Source organism: Pristiophorus japonicus, chromosome 15 (genome assembly GCF_044704955.1).
Source record: "Pristiophorus japonicus isolate sPriJap1 chromosome 15, sPriJap1.hap1, whole genome shotgun sequence".
Classification (NCBI taxonomy): domain Eukaryota; kingdom Metazoa; phylum Chordata; class Chondrichthyes; family Pristiophoridae; genus Pristiophorus; species Pristiophorus japonicus.
The window spans coordinates 115,748,090-115,767,000 of record NC_091991.1 but is presented as its reverse complement, the minus strand read 5'-3'; the positions used below and the strand labels follow the sequence as shown (position 1 = coordinate 115,767,000).

The 18,911-nt window shown below is 48.6% G+C and overlaps 1 protein-coding gene across 1 annotated transcript in view; it reads left to right on the top strand.

The window, feature by feature from the left end:
• LOC139281010 (dynein axonemal assembly factor 8) overlaps nucleotides 1–18,911 on the top strand; it is a 113,321-nt gene that overhangs the window by 37,167 nt on the left and 57,243 nt on the right. Inside the window, exons 11-13 of the mRNA XM_070900867.1 lie at nucleotides 7,145–7,333; nucleotides 7,714–7,908; nucleotides 9,145–9,339. Coding sequence (XP_070756968.1) covers nucleotides 7,145–7,333; nucleotides 7,714–7,908; nucleotides 9,145–9,339 — 579 coding nt within the window. The remainder of the gene's footprint in view (nucleotides 1–7,144; nucleotides 7,334–7,713; nucleotides 7,909–9,144; nucleotides 9,340–18,911) is intronic.

Genomic DNA, 18,911 nt, shown 5'->3' with positions numbered 1-18,911 from the left:
CAGGGGGTCCCCTGGAGGTCTCCTGATAGTTTTAAAATTTTTTATTGGTGATTTTTTTTCAGGTCTTAGACTCTCCATGGGCCCGACTCCATCCTCGGCGGCACTTGGGCGGCAAGTGCCTCTGCCACCGAGAATGAGAGCTCCCGCCCGCTGCCGCCTAGATTGGCGGCGTACGTTATCCATTTGCCGCCCACGTACCTTTGAGGGACCTCGGCTATGGATATCCTGCCGAAAGTACCATCTGGTACCTCGGCGGCACTTTGGGCGGGCTTGATGAAAATCGTCGCCTTAGACTTGAGTGTACAGGGCACAATTTCAAAATTTGCAGATGACACAAAACTTGGAAGTATAGTGAGGAAGATAGTGATAGACTTCAAGAAGACATAGACTGGCTGGTGGAATGGGCGGACTTGTGGCAGATGAAAATTAACGCAGAAAATTGTGAAGTGATGCATTTTGGTCGGAAGAACAAGGAGAGGCAAAATAAACTAAAGGGTGCAAATTTAAAGGGGGTACATGAACAGAGAGACCTAGGATATATGTGCACATATCGTTGGGAGGGCAGGTTGAGAAAGCGGTTAAAAAAGCATACGGGATCCTGGGCTTCATAAATAGAGGCATGGAGTACAAAAGGAAGGTAGTTATGATGAACCTTTATAAAACACTGGTTTGGCCTCAACTGGAGTATTATGTCCAATTCTGGGCATCACACTTTAGGAAGGATGTTGTTATGTCTGCAAACATCACCAATGTGTAAGACTTGCCACCAGGGGGCACACTTGTGGGAGACCTAAGGGTCATCTGTGCAACCTGGACAAGCAGGTATAAAAGGCAATCCACCATGCTGCTTCCTCACTTGGGAGTTACATTAAAGAGACCAAGGTCACAATAGTTTGAGCTTACAACACAGTCTTGTGGAGTTATTCTGAACATAACAACTGGCGACCGAGTTACAGATCACGAACTTTCATACGGTAATGGCAGCCATTGGTATTCTTGAGAGATTTGTTGAGGGTGATGATTGCGAAGCCTTCGTTGAGCGTCTCAACCAGTACTTCGTGGCCAACGAGCTGGTCACGGCTGAGACGGCGGTCAAGCACAGGGCGATTCTCCTCACCGTATGTGGGTCTTTGGTATTGGCTTCGTCAAAAATCTGCTGGCACCGGTCAATCCAACGGACAAGACTTACACAGAGCCGTGCATGCTGGTTCAGTAACACCTCAGGCCAAAGGAGAGCATCCTAATGGCCGGGTATCGCTTTTACAAGCACCATCGCTCCGAGGGCCAGAATGTGGTGAGCTTTGTCGCCGACCTAAGACGCCTTGCGGGACAGTGCGAATTTGCCGGATCTTTGGGGAAAATGTTGCGGGACGTTTTTATGCTTGGAATCGGCCACGAGATCATTCTTCGCAAACTGCTGTCTGCCAAATCCCTAGATCTGAGCAAGGCCATCACGATAGCCCAGGCTTTCATATCCACGAGCGACAGCACGAAATAGATATCTTCACAGCATCGAAGCTCACCGGCAAGTACTGTGCATAAAATAATGCCTTCAGCTGGCAGAACTGTACATGGCAGGGCCTACACGACCACAGAGGCCAGGCCTAGGGTGACTTAGAGGCCGCAGTGGGGTATGAATGCATATCCATTAACACCATGTTGGCGCTACGGGGGCAGTCATAGAGTCCATCAATGTCGATTCAAGCACTATGTGTGCAAGGGCTGTGGAACAATGGGGCACCTCCAGCGAATGTGCAAACGACCTCTGACTCACCACGTGGCAGAGTCAGCAGAGGATCCAGTGCGGATCACGTTGAACGAGAGGAGAGGCTACTCAACCTGAGGATGAGGAGGAAGTGTATGGAGTACACACCTTCACCACCAAAAGCCCTCCGATAATGTTAAAAGTTAAACTTAACGGCATTCCAGTCTCCATGGAATTGGACACGGGGGTGAGACAATCAATCATGAGCCAGAAGGCTTTTGAGAAACTGTGGGGCAACAAGGCACAGAGGCCAAAACTGAGCCTGATTCACACAACGCTGCACATTACACCAAAGAACTCATACCTGTTATTGACAGTGCGGCAGTGAAAGTATCATACGACGGAATGATGCATGATTTACCACTATGGATTGTACCAGGCGATGGCCCAATGTTCGGCAGAAGTTGGCTAGGAAAGATCCGATGGAACTGGGACGATATCAAAGCACTGTCTTCGGTGGATGACGCCTCGTGCGCCCAGGTGCGAAACAAATTCCCGGCGTTATTTGAGCCAGGCATCGGCAACTTCACAGGCGCCAAGGTGCAGATCCATCTTGTTCCTGGGGCATGGCCTGTTCATCATAAGGCCCGAGCAGTCCCATATATGATGCGAGAGAAAGTCGAGATCGAGCTGGACAGACTTCAACGAGAGGAAACCATAGCGCCAGTCGAGTTCAACGAGTGGGCCAGTCCAGTCGTGCCGGTGCTAAAGAGCGATGGGACGGTCAGAATCTGCGGGGACTACAAGGTAACGATCAACCGAGTCTCGTTACAGGACTAGTACCCATTACCTAAAGCGGAGGACCTATTCGCAACGCTAGCAGGGGAAAAGTCGTTGACCAAGCTAGATCTAACCTCTGCTTACATGACACAGGAGCTGGCTAAACCGTCAAAGAAATTGACGTGCATCAACACGCATAAAGGACTGTTCATGTACCACAGATGCCCCTTTGGGATTCACTCAGCTGCGGCCATTTTCCAGAGGAACATGAAGAGTCTGCTGAAATCGGTCCCATGCACCGTGGTGTTCCAAGATGACATCTTGATCACTGGTCGCAACACCACCAAACACTTGCACAACCTGGAAGAGGTTCTAAAGCAACTGGACAGAGTGGGACTCAGGCTGAAACACTCCAAGTGTGTTTCCCTGGCGCCAGAGGTTGAATTTCTGGGGAGAAAGATTGTGGCAGACAGCATCAGACCCACGGACTCCAAGACGGAGGCCATCAAGAATGCATCCAGACCACAGAATGTGACGGAGTTCTGTTCGTTCCTGGGACTCCTCAACTATTTTGGTAACTTTCTACCGGGGTTGAGCACTTTGCTGGAACTCTTGCATTTATTGCTACGCAAGGGGACGACTGGGTTTGGGGTAAATCTCAAGAGACAGCCTTTAATAAGGCCAGAAACCTGCTATGCTCTAACAAGTTACTTGCACTGTATGACCCATGTAAATGTTTAGTACTAGCTTGTGATGCATCGTCGTACGGGGTCGGTTGTGTGTTACAGCAAGCAAATGTGTCAGGCAAACTGCAACCAGTTGCATATGCGTCCAGAAGTTTATCCAAGGCTGAAAGAGCCTACAGTATGGTTGAGAAAGAAGCGCTAGCATGTATATACGGGGTTAAGAAAATCACCAATACCTATTTGGTCTCCGGTTCGAGCTCGAAACCGACCACAAACCGCTTACTTCACTGCTCTCAGAAAGCAAAGGTATCAATACCAATGTTTCGTCCCACATCCAAAGATGGGCACTAACATTGTCTGCGTATGAGTATGTAATCCGCCACAGACTAGGCGCTGAGAACTGTGCAGACGCCCTCAGTCGGCTACCAGTGCCCACCACCAAGGTGGAAATGGCGCAACCCGCAGACTTGCTTCTGGTAATGGATGCTTTTGAGAGCGAGGGGGTCACCCATCACAGCTCATCAGATCAGGACCTGGACTAGCCAAGGTCCTGTGCTATCACTAGTAAATAGCTGCATCCTTAATGGGAGCTGGTCTGCGGTTCCCCAGGAAATGCAAGATGAAATTAAGCCATTCCACCAACGTAAGGATGAATTGTCCATTCAATTAGATTGTCTCCTATGGGGGAATCTTGTGGTTTTGCCCAAAAAAGGAAGGCAAACATTTATACGTGACCTACACAGTACCCACCCAGGCATAGTCATGATGAAGGCTATCGCCAGGTTGCACGTTTGGTGGCCCGGCATTGACTCCGAATTGGAGTCATCCGCACACCAATGCAACACTTGCTCAATGTTGAGCAACGCACCCAGGGAGGCCCCACTGAGCCTGTGGTCATGGCTCTCCAAACCGTGGTCCAGGGTCCACATAGATTTTGCTGGCCCTTTTCTAGGAAAGATGTTTCTAGTAGCAGTGGATGCTCACTCTAAATGGACTGAATGTATAATAATTTCATCATGTACGTCCACTGTCACCATTGAAAGCCTCAGGGCCATGTTTGCCACCCATGGTTTGCCCGACGTCCTTGTTAGTGACAATGGACCGTGTTTCACCAGCTCGGAATTCAACGAGTTCATGACCCGCAATGGCATTAAGCATGTCAGGTCTGCCCCATTTAAGCTCGCATCCAATGGTCAAGCGGAACGGGCAGTCCAAACCATCAAGTAGAGCTTGAAACGCTTAACGGATGGCTCCTTGCAGACCCGGTTATCTCGGGTCCTGCTCAGCTCCCGGACGTGCCCCCACTTGCTCACCGGGGTTCCCCCTGCAGAATTATTAATGAAGAGGGCACTCAAAACCAGGCTCTCCTTAGTCCACCCGGATCTCAATGCTCATGTAGAAACCCGGCGGCATCAGCATAACGTGTATCATGATCGCGTGACATTGAGGTTAATGATCCTGTGTTCTCAATTACGTTCATGGTCCCAAATGGATTGTTGGCACTGTTTTAGCCAAGGAGGGGAATAGAGTGTTTGTTGTTAAACTGTTGAATGGGGAAACGTGTAGAAAGCACTTGGATCAGACCAAACTGCGATTCACTGACAACCAAGAACAGTTTGAAGAAGACTTTACCATCTATGATCCACAAACACACACCCAACCAGCAATCGACCTCGCTGTCAACCACAAGGATGAACCCACCATGCCCGTCAGTCCGATCAGACCAGCCACGCTGCCATGCAGCAATGATCCGACCAACTCACCCATGCCAGGACTTCAACTCAGGTGATCGACCCGGGAACGCAGAACGTCAGATTGCCTCAACCTGTAAATAACTTGTACATAAGACCTTGTGGGGGAGTGATGTTATGTATGCAAACTTCACTAATGTATAAGACTTACCACCAGGGAGCACACCTGTGGGAGACCTAAGGGTCACCTGTGCACCCTGGGCAAGCAGGTATAAAAGGCAATCCACCATGCTCCTCACTTGGGAGTTACATTAAAGAGACCAAGGTCACAATGGTTTGAGCTTACAACACAGTCTTGTGGAGTTATTCTGAACATAACAGATGTGAAGGCCTTAGAGAAGGTACAGCAAAAATTTACAAGAATGGTTCCAGGGATGAGGGACTTCAGTTACGTGGATGGACTGGAGAAGCTGGTGTTGTTCTTAGAGCAGAGAAGGTTGAGAGGAGATTTCAGAGATGATGAGGGGTCTAGACAGAGTAAATAGCGAGAAACTGTTCCCATTGGCAGAAGGGTCAAGAATCAGAGGACAGAGATTTAAGGTGATTGGCAGAAGAACCAAAGGCTATATGAGGACAATCTTTTTTATGCAGCGAGTGGTTAGGATTTGGAATTCACTGCCTGAAAGGGTGGTGGTGGTAGATTTAATTGTGGTTTTCAAAAGGGAATTGGATAAGTAGCTGAAGGAAAATAATTTGCAGGGCTACATGGAACAGATGGGGGAGTGGGACTAGCTGAAGTGCTCTTGCAGAGAGCCGGCACAGCCTCGACTGGCCGAATGGCTTCCTTCTGTGCTGTAACCATTCTATGGACCCAAGTTTGCCCCCACGCTTAGAACGGCACACCTCCATGAGCTGTGCCGACTTTTTAGAACAAAAACCGCGCCTAAATGTTACCTTGCTATTCTCCCTTGGTATGATGAAGGCCCTCGGCGTAGCGCAGACCAAGGGGTGGGGGGTGGAGCCAGGTCCCAGCTCTGAAAACAGTGCTGGGACCTCTTCACATGCGCGCTAGAGTATGCGCGCATGTGCAGTAGCTCCTCGCCCCCAAATCTGTGCAGGCTGTGTGGGAGGGTCCCGAAGCATGCCGTCTCTAGCCCTGGCCGAATGGGCTTCCCAGCACGAACTGCGGGCCCCTGCTGCGTTCAGTCGGGAGTACTATAAAGAACATAAAGTCTGGAATAAATGAGTTTAAGGTAAGTTTCTGGAGATAAAATGATGGGGAAAAGCTGGGTTTCTGGGGTTGAGATTATTTAAAAAGGGATGGGCTTGTTCCTAAACATGTGTCTGTTCTTCCCCACCCCATGGAGTTGTGTGTTGCATTAATTTCTGAAGAAGCAATTACAATGAGCTTTCTCACAGTGGCTCAGCCATTTGGGTGTTTACAATGACAAAGCTCTTGTTGTGCAGACAGCTTCAAATAATTTGATAAACTATACAAAAATCACTTGAGGGTGTAAAGATGCTGTGTTACTGTATGTTTTAAAGTACTTTATGCAGCTTTTATCTTCACATACCTGTTGCGTGTAGATTTGCGTTAGTTTGTCTAGGATTCTGTAAAAGCAATCAATATGGTAAAGAAGGGCAGTTCTGAAGCATTCTGATTTAGCAATGCATGAAGCAGCAAACTTGTAATCCAAGACATACGTTTGGAGGAACTGGCTGAGATAGTCGGTTGTGATTAGGCATGTCAACAGTTAATTAGCAAATTTACTATGTCAAAAAATAGTTATGGTGTGGGATGGTGTAATCATTTTCAAAACATTATAGTGATTGATTTATTGGTTGTTTTATTGATTTATTTATAATTTATTATTGATGATGGCTCTTTATTTGTCAAAGTGAAGTGTTTAATGCTTGTAAACTTCCCTCCCCCCCCCCCCCCCCGCAAATTTCTCGATCCCTGCGCCTAATTTCTAAAGTGTAGGCAATGTTTTTCTGAGCGTACAAAAATCTACACTTACTCTATTCTAAGTTAGTTTGGAGTAAGTTTTTGCTGTCTAAACTGGCAAAACAGGCGTAAGTGGCTGGACATGCCCCCTTTTGAAAACAAAACTGTTCTAAAATGAAACTGTTCTAATTCATTGGAACTGGAACGAACTAAATGCCGAGAATTTCAATTTCTAAGTTGCTCCATTCTAAACTAGTTGCTTCAAAAAAATAGGAGCAACTCAGGCCGAAACCTGGGCCCTATGATTCTATGATTCTTTTCTCTTTGTTTTCAGGAGGCCTCCTACTTGCCCAACATCAGCACTTTACCCCAGAAAGGAAGAAGTGACATGCTTCTACTGACTGTCCATCTCTCCAGCTGTGGCCAACTGGTGACTAGTGGACAGCAGGCTGGACACTTGCTGGACAGTGCAGTGACCACATCCAACTTGTATAACGCACTGGTGTCATGGTTCCTTTCCCTGGTGAGTTTAAGCTAAGAGAAGATGATCAGATATTGAGCTCCAGCACTCATGGGTTGACCAGGGGTTGTGGTCTCCACTTAAACACAGCCTTAACTTTAGTTTCTTTCACACCACCAGGACAGGAGTGCTTTAATATTTCATAAACCACCTGCTCAGAACATGTTGTCCATTTTAAAGAAAAAACAGTTAAAAGTGTTTTTGACTGGTATTCACTGATTTAAGTCTGCTGCTCCCCACCACTTGAGTGTGAGGAAGATAGCTGACTGCAAGATGATGACTAACTGAAAGCAAAAAGTCATCTAATACTTGTAAATTAACTGAAATTTCCAACTTTCAAAATGTAATGGGTTTCTAAACAAACTGCTTTTTCTGTTGACCAGGTGCCCACTCAGCTGCTATCCGTGAATAAATTAAATGGAGGCTGTGGTGAGGTTGAGGTGAGGGCACCATTTCAGGTAGTGGGTCTCCAACAGGTCTGGCATGAAGATGGCCTGGCACTTTATGTCTGTGTGGTGCCGATGTGTCAGGGTCCGAGCCCCAGCAAGCCCACCTACAGTAAGAGCCGGAAAAACAAGGTCAGTACGTTCTGCTAACACTGTCCACGCTGACTCTTCCTAATCTTAATGCTGCTTTATGTAGAGGATACTGAATGAAGACTTGCATTTATATAGCGCTGTTCACAAACACCGGATGTCCCAAAGTGCTTTACAGCCAATTAAGTACTTTTGGAGTGTAGTCACTATTGTAATGTAGGAAATGCAGCAGCCAATTTGTGCACAGCAAACTCCCACAAACAGCAATGTGATAATGGCCAGATAACCTGTTTTAGTGATGTTGGTTGAGGGATAAATATTGGCCAGGACACCAAGGATAACTCCCTTGCTCTTCTTCAAAATACTGCCGTGGGATCTTTTATGTCCATTTGAGAGAGCATCCAAAAGACGGCACCTCCGACAGTGCAGCATTCCCTCAGTACTGCACTGGAGTGTCAGCCTAGATTTTTGTGCTCAAGTCCCTGGGGTGGGACTTGAACCCACAATCTTCAAGAGAGAGTGCTACCAACTGAGCCACGGCTGACACTTGAAGAAACATTAGTAGGGTGCTGTCATTTCTTTTTTGCAGTGATATGCATAGCCCACACACTACACTCCCTCCCGCTCATCTCAGGCCTCACAACTTGAAGGCGCATAACTTTGGAAACAGCACGGGGTTAGTGTGAGCAGGACTTGTATACAGCATGGGATTAGTGTGAGCAGGACTTGTGTACAGCACGGGGTTAGTGTGAGCAGGACTTGTGTACAGCACGGGGTTAGTGTGAGCAGGACTTGTGTACAGCACGGGGTTAGTGTGAGCAGGACTTGTGTACAGCACGGGTTTAGTGTGAGCAAGACTTGTGTACAGCACGGGGTTAGTGTGAGCAGGACTTGTGTACAGCACGGGTTTAGTGTGAGCAGGACTTGTGTACAGCACGGCAGCAGGACAACCATCTGTACCACCCAAAATTTGTGATGTTGACACATCAAGTCATTCAAGAGCTGTGCATGCCCAACCTGCGTAGTCGTCAGAAAGAGTCCAAGGCCTCTATGGACTGCAGTTAAAGAAGAAATACACAGAAAGGTCAGTGATCTACCTTTAGTGCCTTTACCAGTTGTGCTGCCTGTCGAGCCCCACCTATTCTCAATGGGTGGCCACACAGCACAGCAGTGGCCATTGTTTCTGTGCTTTGGGTAACTAAGGGGCTGACTCTATCATGGTGGGATTTCTGCTTGGAGAACTGGCTGTCATTGCCTCCTCTCTTTGATTATTTGCAGATGAAAGAGGAATTGCGAGGGACATCTATATTTTACCAGCTTGTAGTGAAATTCTTATCTCAAACATGTCTGAAGGCAGCGATATGGTGGAGTAAGCAGCTGAATGATTCTCTTCAGGAGAAAATGTTCCCTTCACGTGCCTGCGTTCCCCCAGCTCGTCTCAACTCCGTGATCTCTGTCAACTCAGACACCAAGGTGGGCCTGAATAAACTGTTTGTTCACACTGAGCGTGTTCATTGTTCACACTGAGCGTGTTCACACTGAGCATGTTCACTGTTCACACTGAGCGTGTCCACTCTGAGCGTGTTCACTGTTCACACTGAGCATGTCCACTCTGAGCGTGTTCACACTGAACGTGTTCACTGTTCACACTGAGCGTGTTCACACTGAGCGTGTTCACTGTTCACACTGAGCGTGTTCACACTGAGTGTGTTCACTGTTCACACTGAGCGTGTTCACACTAAGTGTGTTCACACTGAGCATGATCACTGTTCACACTGAGCGTGTTCACTATTCACACTGAGCGTTTTCTCACTGAGCGTGTTCACTGTTCACACTGAGCGTGTTCACTATTCACACTGAGTGTGTTCACACTAAGCATGTTCACACTGAACGTGTTCACTGTTCACACTGAGCGTGTTCACACTGAGCGTGTTCACTGTTCACACTGAGCTGTTCATTCTGAGCGTGTTCACTGTTAACACTGAGCGTGTTCACACTGAGCGTGTTCATTGTTCACACTGAGCATGTTCACACTGAGCATGTTCACTGCTCACACTGAGCGTGTTCACACTGAGCATGATCACTGTTCACACTGAGCGTGTTCGCTGTTCACAGTGAGTGTGTTCACACTGAGCGTGTTCACACTGAGTGTGTTCACTGTTCACAGTGTGTTCACACTGAGCGTGTTCACTGTTCACAGTGAGTGTGTTCACACTGAGCGTGTTCACACTGAGTGTGTTCACTGTTCACACTGAGTGTGTTCACTGTTCACAGTGTGTGTTCACTCTGAGCGTGAACACTGTTCACACTGAGCATGCTCACACTGAGCGTGTTCACTGTTCACACCGTGCGTGTTCACTGTCCACAATGAGTGTGTTCTCACTGAGCGTGTTCACACTGAACGTGTTCACACTGAGCGAGTTCAATGTTCACACTGAGCGTGTTCACACTGTGAGTGTTCACACTGAGCGTGTTCACTGTTCACACTGAGAGTGTTCACACTGAGCGCGTTCACACTGAGTGTGTTCACAGTTCACACTGAGCGTGTTCACACTGTGAGTGTTCACACTGAGCGTGTTCACTCTTCACACTGAGCGTGTTCACACTGAGCGTGTTCACTATTCACACTGAGCGTGTTCACACTGAGCGTGTTCACTCTTCATACTGAGCGTGTTCACACTGAGTGTGTTCACTCTTCACACTGAGCGTGTTCACACTGAGTGTGTTCACTCTTCACACTGGGCGTGTTCACACTGAGCATGTTGACTGTTCACACTGAGCATGTTCACACTGAGCATATTCACTTTTCACACTGAGCGTGTTCACTGTTCACAGTGAGTGTGTTCACACTGAGCGTGTTTACTGTTCACATTGAGCGTGTTCACTGTTCACACTGACATGTTCACAATGAGCGTTTTCACTTTTCACAGTGAGCGTGTTCACTCTTCATACTGAGCGTGTTCACGCTGAGTGTGTTCACACTGGCCCGCTTCACTCTTCACACTGAGCGTGTTCACACTAAGCGTGTTCACACTGAGCGTGTTCAACCTTCACACTGAGCGTGTTCACACTGAGTGTGTTCACTCTTCACACTGGGCGTGTTCACACTGAGCATGTTGACTGTTCACACTGAGCATGTTCACACTGAGCATATTCACTTTTCACACTGAGCGTGTTCACTGTTCACAGTGAGTGTGTTCACACTGAGCGTGTTTACTGTTCACATTGAGCGTGTTCACTGTTCACACTGACATGTTCACAATGAGCGTTTTCACTTTTCACAGTGAGCGTGTTCACTCTTCATACTGAGCGTGTTCACGCTGAGTGTGTTCACACTGGCCCGGTTCACTCTTCACACTGAGCGTGTTCACACTAAGCGTGTTCACACTGAGCGTGTTCAACCTTCACACTGAGCGTGTTCACACTGAGCGTGTTCAACCTTCACACTGAGCGTGTTCAACTTTCACACTGAGCGTGTTCACACTGAGCATGTTCAACCTTCACACTGAGCGTGTTCACACTGAGCGTGTTCAACCTTCACACTGAGCGTGTTCACTCCACACTGAGCGTGATCACACTGAGCGTGTTCACTCTTCACACTGACGTGTTCACTCTTCACACTGAGCGTGTTCACTCTTCACACTGACGTGTTCACACTGAGCGTGTTCACTCTTCACACTGAGCGTGTTCACACTGAGCGTGTTCATTCTTCACACTGACGTGTTCACACTGAGCGTGTTCACACTGAGCGTGTTCACTCTTCACACTGAGCGTGTTCACACTGAGTGTGTTCACTCTTCACACTGAGCGTGTTCACTCTGAGTGTGTTCACTCTTCACACTGAGCGTGTTCACTGTTCACACTGAGCCTGTAGCGTGTTCACACTGAGCGTGTTCACTCTTCACACTGAGCTTGTTCACACTGAGCGTGTTCACTCCACACTGAGCGTGATCACACTGAGCGTGTTCACTCTTCACACTGACGTGTTCACACTGAGCGTGTTCACTCTTCACACTGAGCGTGTTCACTCTTCACACTGACGTGTTCACACTGAGCGTGTTCACTCTTCACACTGAGTGTGTTCACACTGAGCGTGTTCATTCTTCACACTGACGTGTTCACACTGAGCGTGTTCACTGTTCACACTGAGTGTGTTCACACTGGCCCTGTTCACTCTTCACACTGAGCGTGTTCACACTAAGCGTGTTCTCACTGAGCGTGTTCAACCTTCACACTGAGCGTGTTCACACTGAGCGTGTTCAACCTTCACACTGAGCGTGTTCACTCTTCACACTGAGAGTGTTCACACTGAGCGTGTTCACACTGAGCGTGTTCACTCTTCACACTGAGCGTGTTCACACTGAGCGTGTTCAACCTTCACACTGAGCGTGTTCACACTGAGCATGTTCAATCTTCACACTGAGAGTGTTCACACTGAGCGTGTTCACTCCACACTAAGCGTGTTCACACTTTCACACTGAGCGTGTTCACTCTTCACACTGACGTGTTCACACGGAGCGTGTTCACTCTTCACACTGACGTGTTCACACTGAGCGTGTTCACTCCACACTGAGCGTGTTCACAGTGAGCGTGTTCACTCTTCACACTAACGTGTTCACACTGAGCGTGTTCACTCTTCACACTGAGCATGTTCACACTGAGCGTGTTCACTCCACACTGAGCGTGTTCACTCCACACTGAGCGTGTTCACACTGAGCGTGTTCACTCTTCACACTAACGTGTTCACACTGAGCGTGTTCACTGTTCACACTGAGAGTGTTCACACTGAGCGTGTTCACTGTTCACATTGAGCATGTTCACACTGAGCGTGTTCACTGTTCACACTGAGAGTGTTCACACTGAGCGTGTTCACTGTTCACACTGAGCGTGTTCACTCCACACTAAGCGTGTTCACACTTTCACACTGAGCGGGTTCACACTGAGCGTATTCACTGTTCACACTGAGCGTGTTCACACTGAGCGTGTTCACTGTTCACACTGAGATTGTTCACACTGGCCCTGTTCACTCTTCACACTGAGCGTGTTCACTCTTCACACTGAGCGTGTTCACACTGAGCGTGTTCACTATTCACACTGAGCGTGTTCACACTGAGCATGTTCACACTGAGCGTGTTCACACTGAGTGTGTTCACTCTTCACACTGGGCGTGTTCACACTGAGCATGTTGACTGTTCACACTGAGCATGTTCACACTGAGCATATTCACTTTTCACACTGAGCGTGTTCACTGTTCACAGTGAGTGTGTTCACACTGAGCGTGTTTACTGTTCACATTGAGCGTGTTCACTGTTCACACTGACATGTTCACAATGAGCGTTTTCACTTTTCACAGTGAGCGTGTACACACTGAGCGTGTTCACACTGAGCGTGTTCACATTGAGCGTGTTCACTGTTCACGCTGAGTGTGTTCACACTGGCCCGGTTCACTCTTCACACTGAGCGTGTTCACACTAAGCGTGTTTACACTGAGCGTGTTCAACCTTCACACTGAGCGTGTTCAACTTTCACACTGAGCGTGTTTACACTGAGCGTGTTCAACCTTCACACTGAGCGTGTTCACACTGAGCGTGTTCAACCTTCACACTGAGCGTGTTCACACTGAGCGTGTTCAACCTTCACACTGAGCGTGTTCACTCTTCACACTGAGCGTGTTCACACTGAGTGTGTTCACTCTTCACACTGAGCGTGTTCACATTGAGCGTGTTCACTCCACACTGAGCGTGATCACACTGAGCGTGTTCACTCTTCACACTGACGTGTTCACACTGAGCGTGTTCACTCTTCACACTGAGCGTGTTCACTCTTCACACTGACGTGTTCACACTGAGCGTGTTCACTCTTCACACTGAGCGTGTTCACACTGAGCGTGTTCATTCTTCACACTGACGTGTTCACATTGAGCGTGTTCACACTGAGCGTGTTCACTCTTCACACTGAGCATGTTCACACTGAGTGTGTTCACTCTTCACACTGAGCGTGTTCACTCTGAGTGTGTTCACTCTTCACACTGAGCGTGTTCACTGTTCACACTGAGTCTGTAGCGTGTTCACACTGAGCGTGTTCACTCTTCACACTGAGCTTGTTCACACTGAGCGTGTTCACTCCACACTGAGCGTGATCACACTGAGCGTGTTCACTCTTCACACTGACGTGTTCACACTGAGCGTGTTCACTCTTCACACTGAGCGTGTTCACTCTTCACACTGACGTGTTCACACTGAGCGTGTTCACTCTTCACACTGAGCGTGTTCACACTGAGCGTGTTCATTCTTCACACTGACGTGTTCACACTGAGCGTGTTCACACTGAGCGTGTTCACTGTTCACACTGAGTGTGTTCACACTGGCCCATTTCACTCTTCACACTGAGCGTGTTCACACTAAGCGTGTTCACACTGAGCGTGTTCAACCTTCACACTGAGCGTGTTCACACTGAGCGTGTTCACACTGAGCGTGTTCAACCTTCACACTGAGCGTGTTCACTCTTCACACTGAGAGTGTTCACACTGAGCGTGTTCACACTGAGCGTGTTCACTCTTCACACTGAGCGTGTTCACACTGAGCGTGTTCAACCTTCACACTGAGCGTGTTCACACTGAGCATGTTCAATCTTCACACTGAGAGTGTTCACACTGAGCGTGTTCACTCCACACTAAGCGTGTTCACACTTTCACACTGAGCGTGTTCACTCTTCACACTGACGTGTTCACACGGAGCGTGTTCACTCTTCACACTGACGTGTTCACACTGAGCGTGTTCACTCCACACTGAGCGTGTTCACAGTGAGCGTGTTCACTCTTCACACTAACGTGTTCACACTGAGCGTGTTCACTCTTCACACTGAGCATGTTCACACTGAGCGTGTTCACTCCACACTGAGCGTGTTCACTCCACACTGAGCATGTTCACACTGAGCGTGTTCACTCTTCACACTAATGTGTTCACACTGAGCGTGTTCACTGTTCACATTGAGCATGTTCACACTGAGCGTGTTCACTGTTCACATTGAGCATGTTCACACTGAGCGTGTTCACTGTTCACACTGAGAGTGTTCACACTGAGCGTGTTCACTGTTCACACTGAGCATGTTCACACTGAGCGTGTTCACTCCACACTGAGCGTGTTCACTGTTCACACTGAGCGTGTTCACACTGAGCGTGTTCACTGTTCACACTGAATGTGTTCACACTGAGCGTGTTCACTGTTCACACTGAGCGTGTTCACTCCACACTAAGCGTGTTCACACTTTCACACTGAGCGGGTTCACACTGAGCGTATTCACTGTTCACACTGAGCGTGTTCACACTGAGCGTGTTCACTGTTCACACTGAGATTGTTCACACTGGCCCTGTTCACTCTTCACACTGAGCGTGTTCAATCTTCACACTGAGCGTGTTCACACTGAGCGTGTTCAACCTTCACACTGAGCGTGTTCACTCTTCACACTGAGCGTGTTCACACTGAGCGTGTTCAATCTTCACACTGACCGTGTTCACTCTTCACACTGAGCGTGTTCACACTGAGCGTGTTCAACCTTCACACTGAGCGTGTTCACTCTTCACACTGAGCATGTAGCGTGTTCACACTGAGCGTGTTCACTCTTCACACTGAGAGTGTTCACACTGAGCGTGTTCACTCCACACTAAGCGTGTTCACACTTTCACACTGAGCATGTTCACACTTTCACACTGAGCGTGTTCACTCTTCACACTGACGTGTTCACACTGAGCGTGTTCACTCTTCACACTGAGCGTGTTCACACTGAGCGTGTTCACTCTTCACACTGACGTGTTCACACTGAGCGTGTTCACTCTTCACACTGAGCGTGTTCATTCCACACTGAGAGTGTTCACACTGAGCGTGTTCACTCTTCACACTGACGTGTTCACACTGAGCGTGTTCACTGTTCACACTGAGAGTGTTCACACTGAGTGTGTTCACTGTTCATATTGAGCATGTTCACACTGAGCGTGTTCACTGTTCACATTGAGCATGTTCACACTGAGCGTGTTCACTGTTCACACTGAGCGTGTTCACACTGAGTGTTCACACTGAGCGTGTTCACTGTTCACACTGAGCATGTTCACACTGAGCGTGTTCACTCCACACTGAGCGTGTTCACTGTTCACACTGAGCGTGTTCACACTGAGCGTGTTCACTGTTCACACTGAGCGTGTTCACTCCACACTAAGCGTGTTCACACTTTCACGCTGAGCATGTTCACACTGAGCGTGTTCACTCCACGCTGAGCGTGTTCACTCTTCACACTGAGCGTGTTCACACTGAGCGTGTTCACTCCACGCTGAGCGTGTTCACACTGAGCGTGTTCACTCCACGCTGAGCGTGTTCACTTCACACTGAGCGTGTTCACACTGAGCGTGTTCACTCCACGCTGAGCGTGTCCGTTCACTCTTCACACTGAGCGTGTTCACCCTTCACACTGAGCGTGTTCACACTGACCGTGTTCACTCCACACTGAGCGTGTTCACTCTTCACACTGAGCATGTTCACACTGAGCGTGTTCACTCCACACTGAGCGTGTTCACTCTTCACACTGAGCGTGTTCACACTGAGCGTGTTCAACCTTCACACTGAGCGTGTTCACACTGAGCGTGTTCAACCTTCACACTGAGCGTGTTCACTCTTCACACTGAGCGTGTTCACACTGAGCGTGTTCAACCTTCACACTGAGCGTGTTCACTCTGAGTGTGTTCACTCTTCACACTGAACGTGTTCACTGTTCACACTGAGCGTGTAGCGTGATCACACTGAGCGTGTTCACTCTTCACACTGACGTGTTCACACTGAGCGTGTTCACTCTTCACACTGAGCTTGTTCACACTGAGCGTGTTCACTCCACACTGAGCGTGATCACACTGAGCGTGTTCACTCTTCACACTGAGCGTGTTCACAATGAGCGTGTTCATTCTTCACACTGACGTGTTCACACTGAGCGTGTTCACTCTTCACACTGAGCGTGTTCACACTGAGCCTGTTCATTCTTCTCACTGACGTGTTCACACTGAGCGTGTTCACTCTTCACACTGAGTGTTCACACTGAGCGTGTTCACTGTTCACACTGAGCATGTTCACACTGAGCGTGTTCACTCCACACTGAGCGTGTTCACACTGAGTGTGTTCACTGTTCACACAGCGTGTTCACACTGAGCGTGTTCACTGTTCACACTGAGTGTTCACACTGGCCCTGTTCACTCTTCACACTGAGCGTGTTCACACTAAGCCTGTTCACACTGAGCGTGTTCAACCTTCACACTGAGCGTGTTCACACTGAGCGTGTTCAACCTTCGCACTGAGTGTGTTCACACTGAGCGTGTTCAACCTTCACACTGAGCGTGTTCACTCTTCACACTGAGAGTGTTCACACTGAGCGTGTTCACTCCACACTGAGCGTGTTCACACTGAGTGTGTTCACTGTTCACACAGCGTGTTCACACTGAGCGTGTTCACTGTTCACACTGAGTGTTCACACTGGCCCTGTTCACTCTTCACACTGAGCGTGTTCACACTAAGCCTGTTCACACTGAGCGTGTTCAACCTTCACACTGAGCGTGTTCACACTGAGCGTGTTCAACCTTCGCACTGAGTGTGTTCACACTGAGCGTGTTCAACCTTCACACTGAGCGTGTTCACTCTTCACACTGAGAGTGTTCACACTGAGCGTGTTCACTCTTCACACTGAGAGTGTTCACACTGAGCGTGTTCACATTGAGTGTGTTCACTCTTCACACTGAGCGTGTTCACTCTTCACACTGAGCGTGTTCACACTGAGCGTGTTCAACCTTCACACTGAGCGTGTTCACACTGAGCGTGTTCAATCTTCACACTGTGAGTGTTCACACTGAGCGTGTTCACTCCACACTAAGCGTGTTCACACTTTCACACTGAGCATGTTCACTCTTCACACTGACGTGTTCACACGATGCGTGTTCACTCTTCACACTGACGTGTTCACACTGAGCGTGTTCACTCCACACTGAGCGTGTTCACAGTGAGCGTGTTCACTCTTCACACTGACGTGTTCATACTGAGCGTGTTCACTCTTCACACTGAGCGTGTTCACACTGAGCGTGTTCACTCTTCACACTGAGCGTGTTCACACTGAGCGTGTTCACTCCACACTGAGCGTGTTCACTCTGAGCGTGTTCACTCCACACTGAGCGTGTTCACTCTGAGCGTGTTCACACTGAGGGTGTTCACTGTTCACACTGAGCGTGTTCACACTGGGAGTGTTCACACTGAGCGTGTTCACTCCACACTGAGCGTGTTCATTCTTCACACTGAGCGTGTTCACACTGAGTGTGTTCACTCTGAGCGTGTTCACTGTTCACACTGAGCGTGTTCACACTGGGAGTGTTCACACTGAGCGTGTTCACTCCACACTGAGCATGTTCACACTGAGCGCGTTCACACTTTCACACTGAGCGTGTTAACACTGAGCGTGTTCACTCCACGCTGCACGTGTCCGTTCACTCTTCACACTGAGCGTGTTCACCCTTCACACTGAGCGTGTTCACACTGACCGTGTTCACTCCACACTGAGCGTGTTCACACTGAGCGTGTTCACTCCACACTGAGCGTGTTCACTCTTCACACTGAGCGTGTTCACTCCACACTGAGCATGTTCACACTGAGCGTGTTCACTCCACACTGAGCGTGTTCACTGTTCACATTGAGCATGTTCACACTGAGCGTGTTCACTCTTCACACTGAGAGTGTTCACACTGAGCGTGTTCACTGTTCACACTGAGCATGTTCACACTGAGCGTGTTCACTCCACACTGAGCGTGTTCACTGTTCACACTGAGCGTGTTCACACTGAGCGTGTTCACTGTTCACACTGAATGTGTTCACACTGAGCGTGTTCACTGTTCACACTGAGCGTGTTCACTCCACACTAAGCGTGTTCACACTTTCACACTGAGCGGGTTCACACTGAGCGTATTCACTGTTCACACTGAGCGTGTTCACACTGAGCGTGTTCACTGTTCACACTGAGATTGTTCA